The sequence below is a fragment of the Loxodonta africana genome, chromosome 9, assembly GCF_030014295.1.
Source record: "Loxodonta africana isolate mLoxAfr1 chromosome 9, mLoxAfr1.hap2, whole genome shotgun sequence".
Classification (NCBI taxonomy): domain Eukaryota; kingdom Metazoa; phylum Chordata; class Mammalia; order Proboscidea; family Elephantidae; genus Loxodonta; species Loxodonta africana.
The window spans coordinates 16896281-16915696 of NC_087350.1; the positions used below are offsets into that span (position 1 = coordinate 16896281).

A 19416-nucleotide genomic window follows, 5' to 3' on the forward strand; every position below is an offset into this window, starting at 1 on the left:
AGTAGCATGCAACAATAACGAACAATGATGAATCTGTAAAGCATCTCGTAACATGGATGAATCTGGAGGGCAATATGCTGAGTGAAATCAGTCAATCACCAAAGGACAAATATTGTATGAGACCACTACTGTAAAAACTCACAAAAAGGTTTACACACGAAAAGAAACAATTTTTGATGGTTATAAGGGAGGGGAGGGGTGGGGATGGAAAAATACTAAATAGATAATAGATAAGTGGTAACTCTGGTGAAAGGTAAGGCAGTACACAATACTGGGGAAGCCAACACAACTTATACGAGGCGAGGTCATGGAAGCTCCATTGACACATCCAAACCCCCTGTGGGACCAAACTGCTGGGGTGAGGGCTGTGGGGACCATGGTCTCAAGGAACATCGAGCTCAATTCGCATAGCATATTTTATAAAGAAAATGTTCTACATTCTACTTTGGTGAGTAGCATCTGGGGTCTTAAAAACATGTGAGTGGCCATCTAAGTTACTGTACTGGTTTGACCCCTTCAGGAGCAAGGAATAATGAAGAAAACTAAACATACAAGGTAAAGATTAGTCAAAAGGACTAACAGATCACATCTAACACAGTCTCCACCAGACTGAGTCCAGTACACCTCCATGGTACCCGGCTACCACCACTGACTGCTCTGACAGGGACTACAATATGGTGTCTTGGACAGAGCTGGAGAAAAATTGTAGAACAAAATTCTAACTCACAAAAAAGACCAGACTTACTGGCCTAGCAGGGACTGGAAAAACCCAGAGAGTATGGCCCCTGGACAACCTTTTAGCTCAGTAATGAAGTTGCTCCTGAGGTTCGCCCTTCAGCCAAAGATTAGACAGGCCCATAAAACAAAACGAGACTAAAGGGGCATAACAGTCCAGGGCCAAGAACTAGAAGGCAGGAGGGGACAGGAAAGCTGGTAAGAGTAGAGAAGGGAGAGTCGTGAAGGAAAGAGTACTGACATGTCATGGAGTTGTTAACCAATGTCATAAAACAATATGTGTACCAACTGTTTAATGAGAAACCAGTTTGTTCTGTAAACCTTCAGCTAAATAAAGTACAATTAAAAAAAAAAGAACAGAGACTCAAGACTGCTGAGCAGTTAAATGGAATTATGGGACATCAAGAGGCCTAATATACACATCATAGGAATTCCAGAACAAGGTAAGAAAAAGGGAGAGAAAGAATATTTGAAGAAATAACACGATTTCCTGATTCTGATGAAGGACATGAATCTACAAATCCAGGAAGTTCCATGAAATCCAAGCAGGATAAACCAAAGAAATCTATACCGAGGGACATCATAATCAGGACCTGAAAATCCTGAAAACAGTGAGAGAGAAGTGAACAGTCACATAGAGCGGATCTCCAGTGAGAGTAAATGTCAATTTCTCCTCAGAAACATGGGAGGCTAGAAGAAAAAACAAACAAACAAAAACCTGTCAAGCAAGAATACTATGCCTAGCAAAACTGTCCTTCAATAATGAGGGTGAAGTTAAAGCATTCCCAAACAGAAGCTGAGGGTTCATATCCAGATCAGCCCTACAAAAAAAATATTAATGAGATCTGAAAAAAAAAATAATAATAAAATAATTTTTTTTTTCCAGATGGAAAAGACACTAGAATGTAATTCAAAACCATACATAAACAGAAAGAGTTCTAGTAAAGGGAACTGCATGGATAAGTATACCAAAAACCAAACCCATTGCCGTTAGGTCGATTCTGACTCACAGCAACCCTACAGGACAGAGTAGAACTGCCCCATGTGGTTTCCAAGGAACGCCTGGTGGATTCGAACTGCTGATCTTTTGGTTAGCAGCTGTGGCTCTTAACTACTATGCCACCGGGGTTTTCTGCAGTATATACCTACAATGTATATCTGCAGGGCAGTTCATATCTACGTTATTTATCTGTAATATATATCTGGATGTCTTTCTCCAGAGACTGATCCCTCCTGACAACATGTCCAATTATGTAAGACACAGTCTTGCCATCCTTGCTTCTAAGGAGCTTCCTGATTGTACTTCTTCCAAGACAGATGTTTGTTCTTTTGGCAGTCCATGATATATTCAATATTCCTCGCCAACACCACAATTGAAACACGTCAATTCTTCTTCGGTCTTCCTTGTTCAATGTCTAGTTTTCGCATGAATATGATGCAATTGAAATATCATGGCTTGGAGCAGGTGCACCTTAGTCTTCAAGGTGACATCTTTGCTTTTGAATACTTCAAAGAGGTCCTTTGCAGCAGATTTACCCAATGCAAAGTGTCTTTTGATTTCTTGACTGCTCCTTCCATGGGTGTTGATTGTGGATCCAAGTAAAATGAAATCCTTGACAACTTCAATTTTTTCTCCATTTATCATGATGTTGCCTATTGGTCCAGTTGTAAGGATTTTTGTTTTCTTTATGTTGAGATATAATCCCTACTGAAGGCTGTGGTCTTTGATCTTCATCAGTAAGTGCTTCAAGTCCTCTTCACTTTAAGCAAGCAAGGTTGTGTCATGTGCATAAGGTGGGTTGTTAATCTTCCTCCAATCTTGATGCCCCACTCTTCTTCATATAGTCCATCTCCTTGTTTTATTTGCTCAGCATACGGATTAAATGGTGAAAGGATACAACCCTCACACACACTTTTCCTGACTTTAAGCCATGCAGTAACCCCTCGTTCTGTCGGAACAACTGCCTCTTGATCTAGGTACAGGTTCCTCATGAGCACAATTAAGTGTTCTGGAATTTTCATTCTTTGTAATGTTGTCCATAATTTGTATTGACCCACACAGTCAAATCCACACACGGGGGTAAGAAGGCTAGAAGTTCAAATCCAGGGTATCAGCTCACAGGGGAAGGCTTTTTCTCTTTGTTGGCTCTGTGGAAAAGTCCTTGTCATCCATCTTCCCCTGCTCTAGGAGCTTCTCAGTGCAGGGACACAGGGTCCAAAGGACACACTCTGCTCCTGGCTCATCTCGCTTGGTGGCAATGAAGCCCCTCATCTCTCTGTTCACTTTTCTCTTTTATATCTCAGAAAAGATTGACTTGAGGAGGCGGGGCCAAGATGGTTGACTAGGCAGATGCTACCTCGGATCCCTCTTGCAACAAAGACTCAGAAAACAAGTGAATTGATCACATACATGACTATCTAAGAACCCTGACCATCAAACACAGATCTAAAGAGCTGACCTGAGTGACAGGTGAGCGAAAAGCTGCGCCCTGAACCAGCGACTGCTTCTGGAACCCTCGACCCACCCCACAGACTTGAGCCCCCATGGTTCCCTGGTGCCGAGTGGTGGGGCTGATTGCGGCTTGCTGAGGCAGGGAAGTCACGGGACACAGCCCTAACCCCTAGCCGCCTGGGGTAACCTCCATAGAGACTCAGCCAGCACAAGGAGGCCGCACACTGATGGGGCTAACCAGAGAATGAACAACCACGGGGAAGCAGCGAATGTTTTTGGAGCCTGGAGCCAGCGTCCCAGTCAGAAAACCTTGGTGCCAAGCTTTGGACTGGGCACAGGGGAGCTGAGCACGGCATCCTGAGACGGCGCAAACACGGGGCGCAGCCCTAGCCCCCTGAGCTTACCCTGGGGGAAGCCTAGCCAATGTACGCAGGCAACGCAGCGATGGGGCTGACATGAGGAGAAGTCACCGGGAGGCAGCAAATGATTTAGGAGCCCGGAGTGCGGCATCCCAGCCGGGGAACCTTGGCGCTGGGCTTTGAACTGGGAGTGGAGGAACTAACCATGGCTTCTCAGACAGCACAAGCACAGGACACAGGCCTGACTCTCGAGGGCAATCTCTACCCGGCCAGCAAACACAGTCAACGCGCCCCTGGGGAATCTCAGATAAAACAGTCATCCAAAGCAAGATAAGTAACTTTGTCTATATTCCTGGGTGTACTCTCTCCTATCTATCTGATCCCTCCCCTCCCCTTCCCAGGTGGTTTCATTAACATTGGAGTTTCCTGGGCCAGAGAGTGAAGTGCTCTGCGGTTTTTTTTTTCTTTGTTTGTTTGTTTTGTCTTTTCCTAACCCATTCTCCTGGCTTGAGAGAAGAAGCTACAAAAATCCCAGGGACCAAGAATCCTTTCCTGACTGCCTGAAATTGGACTAAAAATACAGAACCAGCTCAGGCCAAGCATTTGTGATCCACAGTCTTGGGCTTTCATCCCTACAGGGAACAAGGTGGCTATTATAATGCAAAGGCAATTCTGATGGTGATCTGACTGTAATTGTTTTAGTGGATTACTGGAAAGACAAGTTTCCCAGGTCTGATATCTCTACCTAGTAAACAGAGCCCTCACTGACCCACAACGGGGAACTGAGGGCTGAGGCTCCACCCAAACCACCTAACCTCCTGCCAAAGGGGTCTGAGGTTAGTGACATCTACCAATCTGTAGAGGTACAGGCATTGGGTGCCTAAGATACAGCTGCAGAGCCCACCCACCAAAGTGCTTTAGGAATAGAGACACACCTACCTCACTGGCACTTGGGGGAAGCCTGTCAGCATCCTGCACCCCCTGCAGGGTGACCCCCTGCTGCTACTAGAATCTGGTGCACACAACTCTCACCACTACTCCTCTAAGTGAATAGGTGACAGTCTACCCCACACACTTGGTGACCCAAAATTAGACTCTACTCAAGAATAGTGAATGGACTCTTAGGCTTATATTTCTGGTAACAGCCCAAACAAGCTGGTAAGAGGACATAAGTGATTCTAAGCCTACAACAATCAAGACAGCGCAATCTAGTAGCCCATCTACGTATATTGAAAGAAAACAAAACAAGATAAGACTCAGTGAGCAAATATAAAATAAATCATTACAATATCTTATAGACGGCTCGGAGACAACAGTCGATATCAAACCACATAAAGAAGCAGACCATGATTGCTTCTACAACGCCCCAAATTAATGAACCAAAATCTTTCCCAAATGAAGATAGAATCCTGGAATGGCCAGATGCAGAATATAAAAAACTAATTTACAGAATGCTTCAAGACATCACGGATGACCTCAAAAATGAAATAAGGCAATCTACACAAAAAGCCAAGGAACACACTGATAAAGCAGTTGAAGAAATCAAAAAGACTATTCAAGAACATAGTGGAAAAATTAATAAGTTGCAAGAATCCATAGAGAGACAGCATTCAGAAATCCAAAAGCTTAACAGTAAAATTACAGAATTAGACAACTCAATAGGAAGTCAGAGGAGAAGAATCGAGGAGTTGGAATGCAGAGTGGGGGAACTGAAGGATAAAGCAATTGACACCCATATAGCTGAAGAAAAATCAGATAAAAGAATTAAAAAAAATGAAGAAACCCTAAGAATCATGTGGGACTCTATCAAGAAGAATAACTTGCATGTGATCGGAGTTCCAGAACAAGGAGGGATAACAGAAAATACAGAGAGAATAGTGGAAGATCTGTGGGCAGAAAATTTCCCTGACATCATGAAAGATTAAAGCTCATCTATCCAAGATGCTCATCCAATCCCATATAAGATTGATCCAAAAAGAAAATTACCAAAACATATTATCATCAAACTTGCCAAAACCAAACATAAAGAGAAAATTTTAAAAGCAGCCAGGGATAAAAGAAAGGTCTCCCACAAAGAAGAATCAATAAGAATAAGTTCAGACTACTCAGCAGAAACCATGCAGTCAAGAAGGCAATGGGATGACATATATAGAGCACTGAAGGAGAAAAACTGCCAGCCAAGGATCATTTATCCAGCAAAACTCTCTCTCAAATATGAAGGTGAAATTAAAACTTTTACAGATAAACACAAGCTAAGAGAATTTGCAAAAACCAAAGCTACAAGAAATACTAAAGGAAATTGTTTGGTCAGAAAATCAATAACATCAGATAACAACACAACACAAAGACACAGAACAGAACATCCTGATATCAAGTCAAATAAGGAAATCACAAAAACAAATTAAGATTAATTTTAAAAAGAAAAAAAATGCTCAAAACAGGGAATCATTGAAGTCATTATGTAAAAGATCACAATAATCAAAAAGAGGGACTAAATACAGGAGGCATAGAACTGCCATATGGAGAGGAAAACAAGGTGATATAGAACGATACAAGTTAGGTTTTTACTTAGAAAAATAGGGGCAAATATTAAGGTAACCACAAAGAGGTCTAACAATTCCATAACTCAAAATAAAAACCAAGAAATACATAACGACTCAGCAAACATAAATCCGACCTCTATGAAAATGAGGAACACACAATTTACAAAGAAAAACGTCTCAGCACAAAAAAGTGAGTGGAAAAATGAAGTTGGCAACAACACACACAAAAAGGCATCAAAATGACAGCACTAAACACATTCTTATCTATAATTACACTGAATGTAAATGGACTAAATGCACCAATAAAGAGACACAGAGCCTCACACTGGATAAAGAAACATGATCCGTCTATATGCTGCCTACAAGAGACACGCGTTAGAGACACAAACAAACTAAAACTCAAAGGATGGAAAAAAATATATCAAGCAAACAACAATCAAAAAAGAGCAGGAGTAGCAATATTAATTTCTGACAAAATAGACTTCAAAGTTAAATCCACCACAAAGGATAAAGAAGGACACTACATAATGATTAAAGGGACAATTCACCAGGAAGATACAACCATATTAAATATTTATGCACCCAATGACAGGGCTGCAAGATAGATAATACAAACTTTAATGGAACTGAAAAGTGACATACACACCTCCACAATTATAGTAGGAGACTTCAACACACCACTTTTGGAGAAGGATAGGACTTCCAGTAAGAAGCTCAATACAGACATGGAACACCTAATTACTACAATCAACCAACCTGACCTCATAGACCTATACAGAACATTCCACCCAAAATATACTTTTTTTTCTAGTGCACATGGGACATTCTCTAGAATAGATCACATATTAGGTCATAAAACAAACCACTGCAGAATCCAAAACATCGAAATATTACAAAGCGTCTTCTCAGACCACAAGGCCAAAAGTGGAAATTAATAACAGAAAAATCAGGGAAAAGAAATCAAATACTTGGAAACTGAACAATACCCTGCTCAAAAAAGACTGGGTTATAGAAGACATTAAGGAGGGAATAAAGAAATTCATAGAATGCAACGAGAATGAAAACACATCCTATCAAAACCTCTGGGACACACCAAAAGCAGTACTCAGAGTTCAATTTATATCAATAAAAGCACGCATACAAAAAGAAGAGCCAAAATCAGAGAACTGTCCCTACCACTTGAACAAATAGAAAGCAAGCAACAAAAGAATCCATCAGGCACCAGAAGAAAACAAATAATAAAAATTAGAGCTGAACTAAATGAAATAGAGGACAGAAAAACAATTGAAAGAATTAACAAAGTCAAAAGCTGGTTCTTTGAAAAAATTAACAAAATTGATAAACCATTGGCCAGACTGACTAAAGAAATACAGGAAAGGAAACAAATAACCTGAATAAGAGACAAGATGGGCCATATCACAACAGACCCAACTGAAATTCAAAGAATCATATCAGATTATTACGAAAAATTGTACTCTAACAAATTTGCAAACCCAGAAGAAATGGATGAATTCCTAGAAAAACACCACCTACCTAAACTAACACAATCAGAAGTAGAACAACTAAATAGACCCATAACAAAAAAAGAGATTGATAAGGTAATCAAAAAACTCCCAACAATAAAAAGCCCTGGCCCAGATGGCTTCACTGCAGAGTTCTACCAAACATTCAGAGAAGAGTTAACACCACTACTACTAAAGCTATTTCAAAGCATAGAAAATGATGGAATACTACTTAACTCATTCTATGAAGCCACCATCTCCCTGATACCAAAACCAGGTAAAGACATCACGAAAAATGAAAATTACAGACCTATATCCCTCATGAACATAGATGCAAAAATCCTCAACAAAATTCTAGTCAATAGGATTCAACAACATATCAAAAAAATAACCCACCATGACCAAGTGGGACTTATAGCAGGTACGCAAGGTTGGTTTACTATTAGAAAAACCATTAATGTAATCCACCATATAAATAAAACAAAAGACAAAAACCACATGATCTTATCAATTGATGCAGAAAAGGCATTTGACAAAGCTCAACATCCATTCATGATAAAAAACTCTCAGCAAAATAGGAATAGAAGGAAAATTCCTCAATATAATAAAGGGCATCTATACAAAGCCAACAGCCAATATCATTCTAAATGGAGAGAGCCTCAAAGCATTTCCCTTGAGAACGGGAAAGAGAAGGATGCCCTTTATCACCGCTCTCATTCAGCATTGTGCTAGAGGTCCTAGCCAGAGCAATTAGGCTAGACAAAGAAATAAAGGGCATCCGGATTGGCAAGGAAGAAGTAAAATTATCTGTATTTGCAGATGACATGATCTTATACACAGAAAACCCTAAGGAATCCTCCAGAAAACTACTGAAACTAATAGAAGAGTTTGGCAGAGTCTCAGGTTACAAGATAAACATACAAAAAACACTTGGATTCCTCTACATCAACAAAAAGAACATCGAAGAGGAAATCACCAAATCAATACCATTCACAGTAGCCCCCAAGAAGATACAATACTTAGGAATGAATCTTACCAAAGATGTAAAAGACCTATACAAAGAAAACTACAAAGTAGTAGTGCAAGAAACTAAAAGGGAGCTACATAAGTGGAAAAACATACCTTGCTCATGGATAGGAAGACTTAACATGGTAAAAATGTCTATTCTACCAAAAGCCATCTATACATACAACGCACTTTCGATCCAAATTCCAATGACATTTTTTAAAGTGATGGAGAAACAAATCACCAACTTCATATGGAAGGGAAAGAAGCCTCGGATAAGCAAAGCATTACTGAAAAAGAAGAAGAAAGTGGGAGGCCTCACTCTACCTGATTTCAGAACCTATTATACAGCCACAGTAGTCAAAACAGCCTGGTATTGGTACAACAACAGACACATAGACCAATGGAACAGAATTGAGAACCCAGATATAAATCCATCCACATATGAGCAGCTGATATTTGACAAAGGCCCAGTGTCACTTAATTGGGGAAAAGATAGTCTTTTTAACAAATGGTGCTGGCATAACTGGATATCCATTTGCAAAAAAATGAAACAGGACCCATACCTCACACCATGCACAAAAACTAACTCCAAGTGGATCAAAGACCTAAACATAAAGACTAAAACGACAAAGATCATGGAAGAAAAAATACGGACAACCTTAGGAGCGCTAATACAAGGCATAAACAGAATACAAACCATTACCAAAAATGAGGAAGAGAAACCCGATAACTGGGAGCTCCTAAAAATCAAACACCTATGCTCATCTAAAGACTTCACCAAGAGAGTAAAAAGACCACCTACAGACTGGGAAAGAATTTTCAGCTATGACATCTCCGACCAGCGCCTGATCTCTAAAATCTATATGATTCTGTCAAAACACAACCACAAAAAGACAAACAACCCAATCAAGAAGTGGGCAAAGGATATGAACACGCACTTCACTAAAGAAGATATTCAGGCAGCTAACAGATACATGAGAAAATGCTCTCGATCATTAGCCATTAGAGAAATGCAAATTAAAACTACGATGAGATTCCATTTCACTCCAACAAGGCTGGCATTAATCCAAAAAACACAAAATAATAAATGTTGGAGAGGCTGCAGAGAGATTGGAACTCTTATACACTGCTGGTGGGAATGGAAAATGGTACAACGACTTTGGAAATCTATCTGGCGTTATCTTAAACAGTTAGAAATAGAACTACCATACAACCCAGAAATCCCACTCCTCGGAATATACCCTAGAGAAATAAGAGCCTTCACACAAACAGATATATGCACACCCATGTTTATTGCAGCACTGTTTACAACACCAAAAAGCTGGAAAAAACCAAGGTGTCCATCAACGGACGAATGGTTAAATAAATTGTGGTATATTCACACAATGGAATACTACGCATCGATAAAGAACAGTGACGAATCTCTGAAACATTTCATAACATGGAGGAACCTGGAAAGCATTATGCTGAGCGAAATTAGTCAGAGGCAAAAGGACAAATATTGTATAAGACCACTATTATAAGATCTTGAGAAATAGTATAAACTGAGAAGAACACATACATTTGTTGTTACGAGGCGGTGGGGGGAGGGAGGGAGGGTGGGAGAGGGTTTTTTACTGATTAGTTAGTAGATAAGAACTGCTTTAGGTGAAGGGAAGTACAATACTCAATACATGGAAGGTCAGCTCAACTGGACTGGACCAAAAGCAAAGAAGTTTCCGGGATAAAATGAATGCATCAAAGGTCAGCGGAGCAAGGGCAGGGGTTTGAGGACCATGGTTTAAGGGGAGTTCTAAGTCAATTGCCAAAATAATTCTATTATGAAAACATTCTGCATCCCACTTTGAAATGTGGCATCTGGGGTCTTAAATGCTAATAAGCGGCCATCTAAGATGCATCAATTGGTCTCAACTCACCTGGATCAAAGGAGAATGAAGAACACCAAGGTCCCATGATAACTAAGAACCCAGGAGACAGAAAGGGCCACATGAACCAGAGACCTACATCATCCTGAGACCAGAAGAACTAGATGGTGCCCGGCCACAACCGATGACTGCCCTGACAGGGAGCACAACAGGGAACCCCTCAGGGAGCAAGAGAACAGTGGGATGCAGACCCCAAATTCTCACAAAAAGACCAGACTTAATGGTCTGACTGAGACTAGAGGAATCCCGGCGGTCATGGTCCCCAAACCTTCTGTTGGCCCAGGACAGGAACCATTCCCGAAGACAACTCATCAGACATGAAAGTGACTGGACAGTGGGTAGGAGAGAGATGCTGATGAAGAGTGAGCTAATGATACCAGGTGGACACTTGAGACTGTGTTGGCATCTCCTGTCTGGAGGGCGGGTGTGAGGATAGAAAGAGTTGGAAGCTGGCAAAATTGTCACGAAAGGAGAGACTGGAAGGGCTGACTCATTAGAGGGAGAGCAAGTGGGAGTACGGAGTAAGATGTATATAAACTTATATGTGACAGTTTGTCCTGATTTGTAAACGTTCACTTGAAGCTCAAGAAAAGTTAATAAAAAAAAAAAAAAAAAGCAAAACAAAACCAAAAAAATCACTTGAAGGTTTAATTTTTGTTATACATATGTAGTTTGTGAATTTTAAATAATAAATCTTTAGTTTGTATTTTTGTGTTAGATGCTATGAATGAAGATGGAAACAGTTGACGGAAACAAAAAATAAAAACTTAATACTCATAATTGACAACATTAAGTATTTATAAAAGAAAGTTAAGTTCTATGTCTGTGTTGAATAAAGTAAAAATTATAGATGGGAAAACTGAAGTTGGGGACAGAGGAGATCCTGAGAGTAAAATCTCTGTGAAATAGTCAAGATTCCTGGGAGAACTTCAGGTTTAACAAAAGCTATGAGATTGAGGGTGCTGCAGCCTAAATCTCTTAAAGGATAAAGGGAACCAGGTAATATACGGCTTACAGGTGTAATGAATAGAAAATTGCACTGGAGGTCTACTAAGACAGGATGAGAAGGTGGAGTTGAAAGGCCCAGAGAAAGATAGATCTAGAAGGCCCAAAAGGGTGGACGGATATGCTGGGCTGGATGGTGATGGGAGAGACTCTGGGTCAGCCTCCTCTTGCTATCCCCATCCCCACCCTCAGGAGCCCTTTGTGATGAGGCCACAGCTCTCTGATGCAGGCCAGGATTTATAAGCCAGAGTGTGCTCAAGGTGCTCAGTTGCCTAAGAGCAACAGTGCCTTTCAGATAATGGAGAATTACCTCTGTCCTCTGAAAAGCTTTAGTGCTACATGGTTGAGCTCCAGCTCCACTTCCTGGATCCTTGAAGCCATCGTGGGCTTCCTATGTGGAGTGGGGCTCTTCCTCCTGTTACTCCCCTACCTCCAGAGCAATCCACCTTTACCACCACCTGAGAAAAATATAAACATCAAAAAGGTAAGGAATCCTCCACCCAGCCCCAATAGAGATTCTATTTTTTTTTTTTCCAATTTCCACTTTCGAAATTAACTAGAGAGACTCCTGAGATGGGAAACCTCAGGAAACTAGAATATCAGCCTTCTAGGGACAGGCCAGTAGGGCAGGGGCTAGAGCGGGCACCAGGATTTCTATCTAAATATCTCAGAGCATCTGTCTGCTGTGACAGAGGGCTCCAGGGCGAAATTCTAAACACAGGCCGAAGACTGGATTACTGCGAGTTTGGGATCCCTGCGGGAGGACACAGCCCTCAATATTGGTTCATCAGTTGCCTTCCGGGGCAGGTGTCTCTGGGCAAAGACCTCCCTTTGTGTCTGGGCCGATCTGGCGAGCCGTGCTGAGCCCCTGAGAGCCTCTGATCAGGGGCCAGAGCCAAGCTCTGGCCTCCGAAAGGCTTATCTGACAGAGCACAGAGGCATGTGTAGGTCCGAGAGTCTGTGCCCTTCTTGAGCAGAGGAATGTGACTGAACAAATCCAGGCTAGATCTCACATGGAAAATCCTTCACTGAGCTGTTCAAAGAAGGAAAACAGAAAATGTTTTTTTTCACTGTAAGAACGAATACAAGGGAAAACGCAGAACTCAATGAACTCAATGTAAAAAGTCATTTTATTCATAAATACCGAATATCGGCACCTCGTCCAAACGAGCAGGGAGAGAATTGGGTCCCAGTCCCTCATTCTTTTCGTGTATCTTAGCCTCACATGGAGACAAAGAGGAGGAGCAGGAAGAACAAAAGGAAGACGGAGAAAGGTAAGGTTCTGCCCACTCAACCGAGATCCCACCTTAACCCTAACCGCTCCTGTCCCTGAGGGGTGGTCCCAGGACTCGGAGGACGCCAGTTGCTGGAGTATGTCCCTCTCTCAGGAAACAGCCCTGAGAGGGAGGCTCCCAGGAAGGGAATCAGAGCCTGGATACTTCTCAGGTTTCCCGCTGGGCCTTGGGGGGCGGGGGGGACCGGGTGGAGGGGGATTAAAGCCACGCTGGGCCTCGCGGTGGTGTTGCCCAGTAGGGGGCGGTGTGGGATGTAATGAACTGAGAAATGGTGAATCTGAAGGCGGGACATCCAGGTCCAACTACCACGAGCTGTTTAACAAGGCTCAGATTCCTCACTGAGATGTCACAGAGGATAACGGACGTGGAAACACTTTGTAAATGACAAAGTACCTCACACAAGTGAGCCTTGCTATGAGCGTCTGGGATCCTGTGACCTTGGACTCTGAAGCTTGGGCTCCCACAGACTAACCGCCCAATGGTGTCCCCAGAGGGACATTCCATTCAGCTTCTTGTAAGGTTCCTAGGCCCTGACCTGCACCACCGTAACCCACTCTCCTGATTTCCAGCTTGCAGGTGTATGAAAAAACTGCAAGAGGCTAGGGGCCTGATTGCGCTTCTGCAAACGTGAGTAACCCTTCCCCTTCTCTCCTGTGTCCGTCTTCCTATTAAGGGCTCCTGAGTAACCCCAGGGCCGCAGAGCAGATAGGGCTGCCTTGGATGGCGCCTGTGCGTAGGCAATGTGAGAGAAGTCCTTGCGGACGGGAGCAGTGTGATGTCAGGGAGCACCGTGATGTCAGCGCGAGGTGACGTCAGGGCGTCAGGGCGTGGGGAGGGGGAGGGGGAGGTGACGTCAGGGCGTGGGGAGAGGTGGATGATGTCCCGGCGTGGGCGGGGCAGGTGACGTCCAGGCATGGGGAGGGGCGGGCGTGCGCGGCAGATGCCGCACCCATCCTGGGCCTGCAAAGTTCTCCAAGCCATTTGCCCCTCCTTGGTCTTCTGTCTCCTGCAGCCTCCTGGGAAAGCGGCCCGACGAGGGCAGCTTTCATCAGCGGAAACGTGGAGAACCTTTTGGTCCGGTGCGCAAAAGAGCGCTTGCTGAAGCCCGTCGTCGGCAGTGCGCAGAGCCCGCGGAAAGTGCTGCTTCCGTGGTGTCCCCCTGCTCTGCCAGGGCGCCTCCGACCCGGCCCCCTCGTCATCTGGCCTCCGCCGCTTCAGCAAAACCTCCAGAAGATCTATGCGACTTGAAGACCGAGGACTCTTCTGGCTGGATAACTGAAGACTGGACAACTGACGACTCTTCTGACAGGAAGACCGCCCCAGAGAGTTATTCAGGTAACTCGTATGTTTTGGCGTCTTCTGTCCCAGAAATCACAGGCCTTGGTTGCTCAAGTCAACCCATTTCGGCCCTCTTCTGGTGGTGGGCGGCTGCCAAGGCCTTTTGGATTCCCACCTGGAAACACTGCGAATCCCAGCAAGAGCATACTTCTGAACACCCATCAAAGCCCGCTTCCTGGGGAGGTCGCACAGACGGGAGCACAGAAGCTGGGAGTCCTTCTGTCCCTAACCCTGATGTCCACAAGCTCTTGGAAATAGAAATCGCAAAGAGAGTGGAATTGGAGCTTTCGAAAGAAAAAGAAAAGGATGGATCGTTTAACAAACATGTGAGCCCAGACTATCACCTGAATTCTTGGGGGACTTTAAAATCACTCAGTCATGAGCAGACCACCACAGTCCCCTGGCCATACTGGAGCAAACCAGAGCAGCTGTCCAGTCCTCAGGAGCTCATATATCCCAAGGCCTCGGGGGACCATTTCCATCAGAAATGTAACCAGCTCTTCTGGGGCCTCCCCTCTCTGCACAGTGAATCCCTGCTGCCTACTGCCTGGGTCTCTGGGAGCTCTTCCCCACTACAGTCTCCCCCTGTTTTATTCAACAGAATTTCTAGTGCCTGCCCAGTTCAAGTATCCTCAGTGTGCTCCCAGCCCCAGCCCTTGCCCCACCCTAAGGACCAACCCCAGGCCCCACCTCTGGCCCCAGTCCTCACCCAGACCCCTCTCCTATCCTCTTTCCAAATCCCACCACCAGCTTCTACAGACCAGGTTAGGGCCTATGAAGTATCTTGCCCTAGTTCCCAAACTGAAACACAATCTCTCACCTCGACTGAAATTCAACACCTAGAATCACCCTTGTCGCAGAAGCAACTGAAAAGTGGGAGGGCTTTACCCTCTGTGGCGAAAGGGTCTCAGAGAGCATTCAGTCCTTTCAGTCCCAGCCTTCCCCAGGACGGCAGGGCCTCTGAGGCCTACAAGTCAGACTCCATCATTCCTGGGGATGTTCGTAGCAGAACTGAGCTCCAGAAACAAACGGAACAATACATTCAAAAGAGGCTCACCCAACACAAGCAGAGTCTGCCCAGCAGGATCCAAGTGTCTCTGGAACGGGCAAAACCTTGGGGAGAATTACCAAGGACAGGTCAGTCAAAGGACCAGCATGAACCCTCATGGCCTCCTGTGTTTATAGGTGAAAGCAGCAAGGATATAAAGAAGGTGGGATCCAGCAACCAAAAAAGCTGCAATTTCAAATTAGGGAAGGAGTTGGGCAAGGATCTGGGGCAAGTCCCAAAATATATCCCAGGGCTAGGAAAAATCCCCAGTGAAGGTTCTGCAGACAAACTCTGAGAAAGAGTTAAAAAGCGATTCGACGAGCTACACGAGGAATAACACGAAAAATTACAAACCATGAACCCAGCTAAGAAACAGCTGGAAAAGACCCTGGAAGTCCCTGGGTGCAGAGAGTTGGGGCAGATTATGGAGGGTCAGAGTCCCTTACGTGTAAGCCATTCCTGGCTTGCTGCCAACCATACTTTGCCCAAGTCTGATACTCAACAGGCACACCACGAGAGCACCACCCAAGAGTTTTCATTCCTCACTCCGAGCACATGGAAGGCCCCGGAGGCACATATTAAAAGATTTGTGAGGCACAAGTGGGACCTATCTGTTCAGGCGGGTGAGCCGATGAATCTCAATTTGAGTGAGACTCAGTCATCACCACCTTCCATGTATGGATTTCACTCCTCACCTTCTCATGAATCTTGGACCTGCTCAAGAGCTAAGACTGCCAGTATCCAGAGAGAAAACGCACAGGCAGGCAGGGGAGAGAAGGCTACACCCAAAATGTCAGACCCCACCCGGACGAATCCTCTCCCTGCCCCCTCACCTATACGTGAAGGAAGTCCAGGTGACTCTGAGACAAACCCCACCTTCCAGGGCCAAAAAGACCAGGGAGGCAGCAGTGGCCAAAGGGTCCTATGCACCACAGCTGCAAGATAGAGGCATCTCGGAAACTAGTGTGCTGGCAAAATCCCAAACCATAAATGTGGATTTGGGCGGCTTAGAGGCTCCAGGGACTAGTAAAAGCCCCTCGCCTCCTAGAATGTCTGTTCAGGATCCAGTACTTAGTGAAGAGATCAAAAGGGAATTGGAGACAGCAAACCAGCCTCAAGGCTGTCCCGCTGGCGTGCTCCTTCGGGACCATGCCACCAAAATGATTCTTCAACACTGTGCCACTGATGTGCTTCTTGTCTCGGATATCGTGGCTTCTCAGTCCTCTCACTCCCATCTGAAGCGTGTGTCCAGTAGGGACATGCCAGCATCAAAAGTGCTAAATGAGTTTATGGCAGCCGGAGGGAGCAGCCTGGGGCAGCAGGATCCCAAGACCCCAAAACTTCAAGATCCATGGAGGAGTCAGAGCAAGATTTCTGCCCCCAGCGATGAGACAACGGATGTGAGGAGGCGGAAAACAGAAGTGTGTGAAGAAGGGTTGGCAAGATCAAGGGCCTCCCCAGCGAGTGGGATGAGCCAGCCTGGCCAGGATAAGCGGTCGGTAGAGTCCCTTGGCATCACATCCCCCCAGCTCTCAGCAGAGAAGGGACATGCCCCTCCAGAAGGCCACTTCAAAAAAAGGATGAGTAGCTTCATTCAAAGCATTGGCCCTAATACGAAGGGCAAAGGGTGGGGTGATCCCCTGCAAAAAGGAAAGCCAGCTTCAGCCTCTGCCCAGAGCCACGGACCAGTCAAAAGCAGATCAGTTTTTATGGACAGGGGAGCCACAGAGGCTCAGACACTTATGACAGCTGTTGGCCAGATCTTAACAGAGAAATTAAGGCTTCAGCAAGAACTATATGCCTCAAAGTTAAATCAGCCAACAGAGGCAATCCAGGAAAGTCAGGACTCGGTTGGTGGGCATGCATCCTACCACAAGGCTCCCTCTTTCCCAGAGCACAGGAGAGAACTGAGTGGTACGGGCTGCCATCACCAAGCCATCCCTGAGGGCCAGAGTCCTATCGGGAACAAAGGGACCCATGACGGACGCACAAATCCCTACACGATGGTGAAATTCAAAATCGGTGTTCGGCCACTGCCTTCTCAGGGGAATGTATCCCCAATCAGTCCTTGCCAGTATATGTCAAGGCTGTGCGGTGCCTCAGGCTGTCCTCATCATTCAACAACATTCTGCCATTAGACAGGTGTCTGTTACAGTCAACCCGAAAAGGCTTCCCTAGTCTTTTCTTGTAAGAATATTCTGCCCAAGCAAAAAAAAAAACCCTTTATTCTCATGTTAGCACATTCCCTATGTGCTAACCTCTCCCAGCCAATATAGTTATTATCCCCTAATACATGTGTTTTCACACATAAAAGGGTTGTGGCTTCTGTCTGTGCTGTGCTGGAGTGAATGGGAGAGGTCTGAGTGTCTGCTTTGGCTTCTAGAAGGGACGAGGCATGGAGGGAGGTTGACAGTGCTGTTGCACACCCATCTCCACCCAGGTGCTTTAGTTTGCACCTTATGTTTTCATAATACTGTCATTACACACACACACATACAAAATGAATAAAAGCTTTCAGGGGGCTTGTCAAGATGAAAAAAACCCTATGAAGACGTTATGAAGCTGCAGAGGCGTAATCGGGCCAGGACAGAATGGACACAGGATGTTTGGTGGCTGCCCTGGGAGCCTCTTCACTTCGCCCCTCTTAGCTTACCCATAAAGAAATGTACAGGGATACCCTTCCCTTCCCTCTGTGTCTCTCATGCCCTAGCACAGCAGCAAGGACAGGAACTTGCAGCTCTGTGACATGTGGGTGGGGAGCCAGGGAGGCTGCTGAGGGCTGTGTTCACCCCTCTCAGTGGTCCTGTTCCCGGGTTACCTACCAGTGATACAGGGCAAGTGTGTGTGCAGTTATCACTGACTGTTGGCTATGGACCTAGGGGTGGGTGTACCGAGGAAAGCTGGGAGGGAAAGAGCAACGTGCAGTTTACACGTTTGAAGAAGGAATCTGTACAAATCTTCAAGTACCACTCACTTTAGTGCAAACTGGATTCAAGCTTGTTGTTAGGTGCCATCAAGTTGCTTCTGACTCATATCAACCCCCTGTACCACAGAACGAAGCACTGCCAGGTCCTGCACCATCCTCATAATCTTTGTTATGCTTGAGCCCATTGTTGCAGCCACTGTGTCAGTCCACCTCCTCTAGGGTCTTCTTTTTCGCTAACCCTCTATCAAGCATGATATCCTCCAGGGACTTCCCTCCTGAGAACATGTCCAAATGCACATGTTATCAGGAGGGCCATCAGCTCTTACTGCCTCTGATCAAATGAGGTGGCACAGTTCAGGAGTGGCCTCTGTTCTTCCTCTTCCCCGGCCCTGGACCATGAGCAAAAGCAAGAGAGCCCCTAAAAAAGCAGGGAGGAGAAGAGCAATTTCTCTAGAGAAAGTTTTTCATGCTTTGTGCCATACCTGGGGCTCTCAGTGAGGCCCAACTAGAGGGGCATCATTCCCAAGGTGGAGATTTCCGCTCCAGGAGGTGCCACGATATAGATGATGATGGAGGGCCTCCTGCGGTTCCACAACACCAAGTCCTGTCCTCCACATCTCGGTCAGGACACCAGGGCCCCAGAGCCCAGCTGCTGGTACCATCAAGTTCTCCCTACAGCCAGGTGCTGCCCCTGGGCCCTGATTCCGAAGCAGCCTCCAGAGTGGGTGCAACAGTGAGGGCAGAGCCTGCATCTGCAGGAGGGCCCGGGGGCCTCTGAGCAGAGAGCTGCCTGGGCCCTCAGGTGGTGAGAAGGTCGAGGGTGTGCCTGGCTGCCGCTGAGGTGAGTTTTGGACCAACGGCTGCTGATTCCCACTGTTCTGCCGGAGAAGTGCACAGATGGGGTGACTGACTGAACAGAAAGAAGAGTGAAAGGAGCGACTCCCTTCCCTTTCTCCTGCCCCCTGGTCTTCCCATCAGGTGCAGTAAGGTCAGAAGTGAAGAGATCTACACAGAGACCTCACAGAAAGATCTCTGCAAAGAGACTCCGCACAGAGACCTCACAATGACCCCCACAGAAACCTCAAAGACCTCACAGAGAGACCCCAATCAGAAAGCTCACTTGGAGACCTCTCACCATAGACCTCAGACAGAGACCTCCCACAGAGATTCTTCCTACAGAGACTTTTCACAGAGATTTCATGGAGTTCACACACCAAGACCTCCCAAAGAGACCTTACAGCCATTCTAAGGAGCCTGAGCAGGCACCCACTGACAGGTCC

General features: G+C 45.3%; 1 protein-coding gene across 1 annotated transcript; it reads left to right on the forward strand.

Annotated features, from left to right (window-relative positions):
- The first annotated feature begins 10957 nt into the window (after positions 1-10957).
- On the forward strand, positions 10958-18914 carry LOC104847017 (spermatogenesis-associated protein 31A6-like). Its single transcript, XM_064290972.1, has 7 exons — positions 10958-12013; positions 12251-12473; positions 12749-12803; positions 13837-15299; positions 15576-16002; positions 16094-17299; positions 18632-18914. Exons 1-7 carry the CDS (start codon positions 11753-11755, stop codon positions 18912-18914), a joined length of 3918 nt encoding a protein of 1305 aa, XP_064147042.1. The 5' UTR covers positions 10958-11752.
- Positions 18915-19416: the final 502 nt, after the last annotated feature.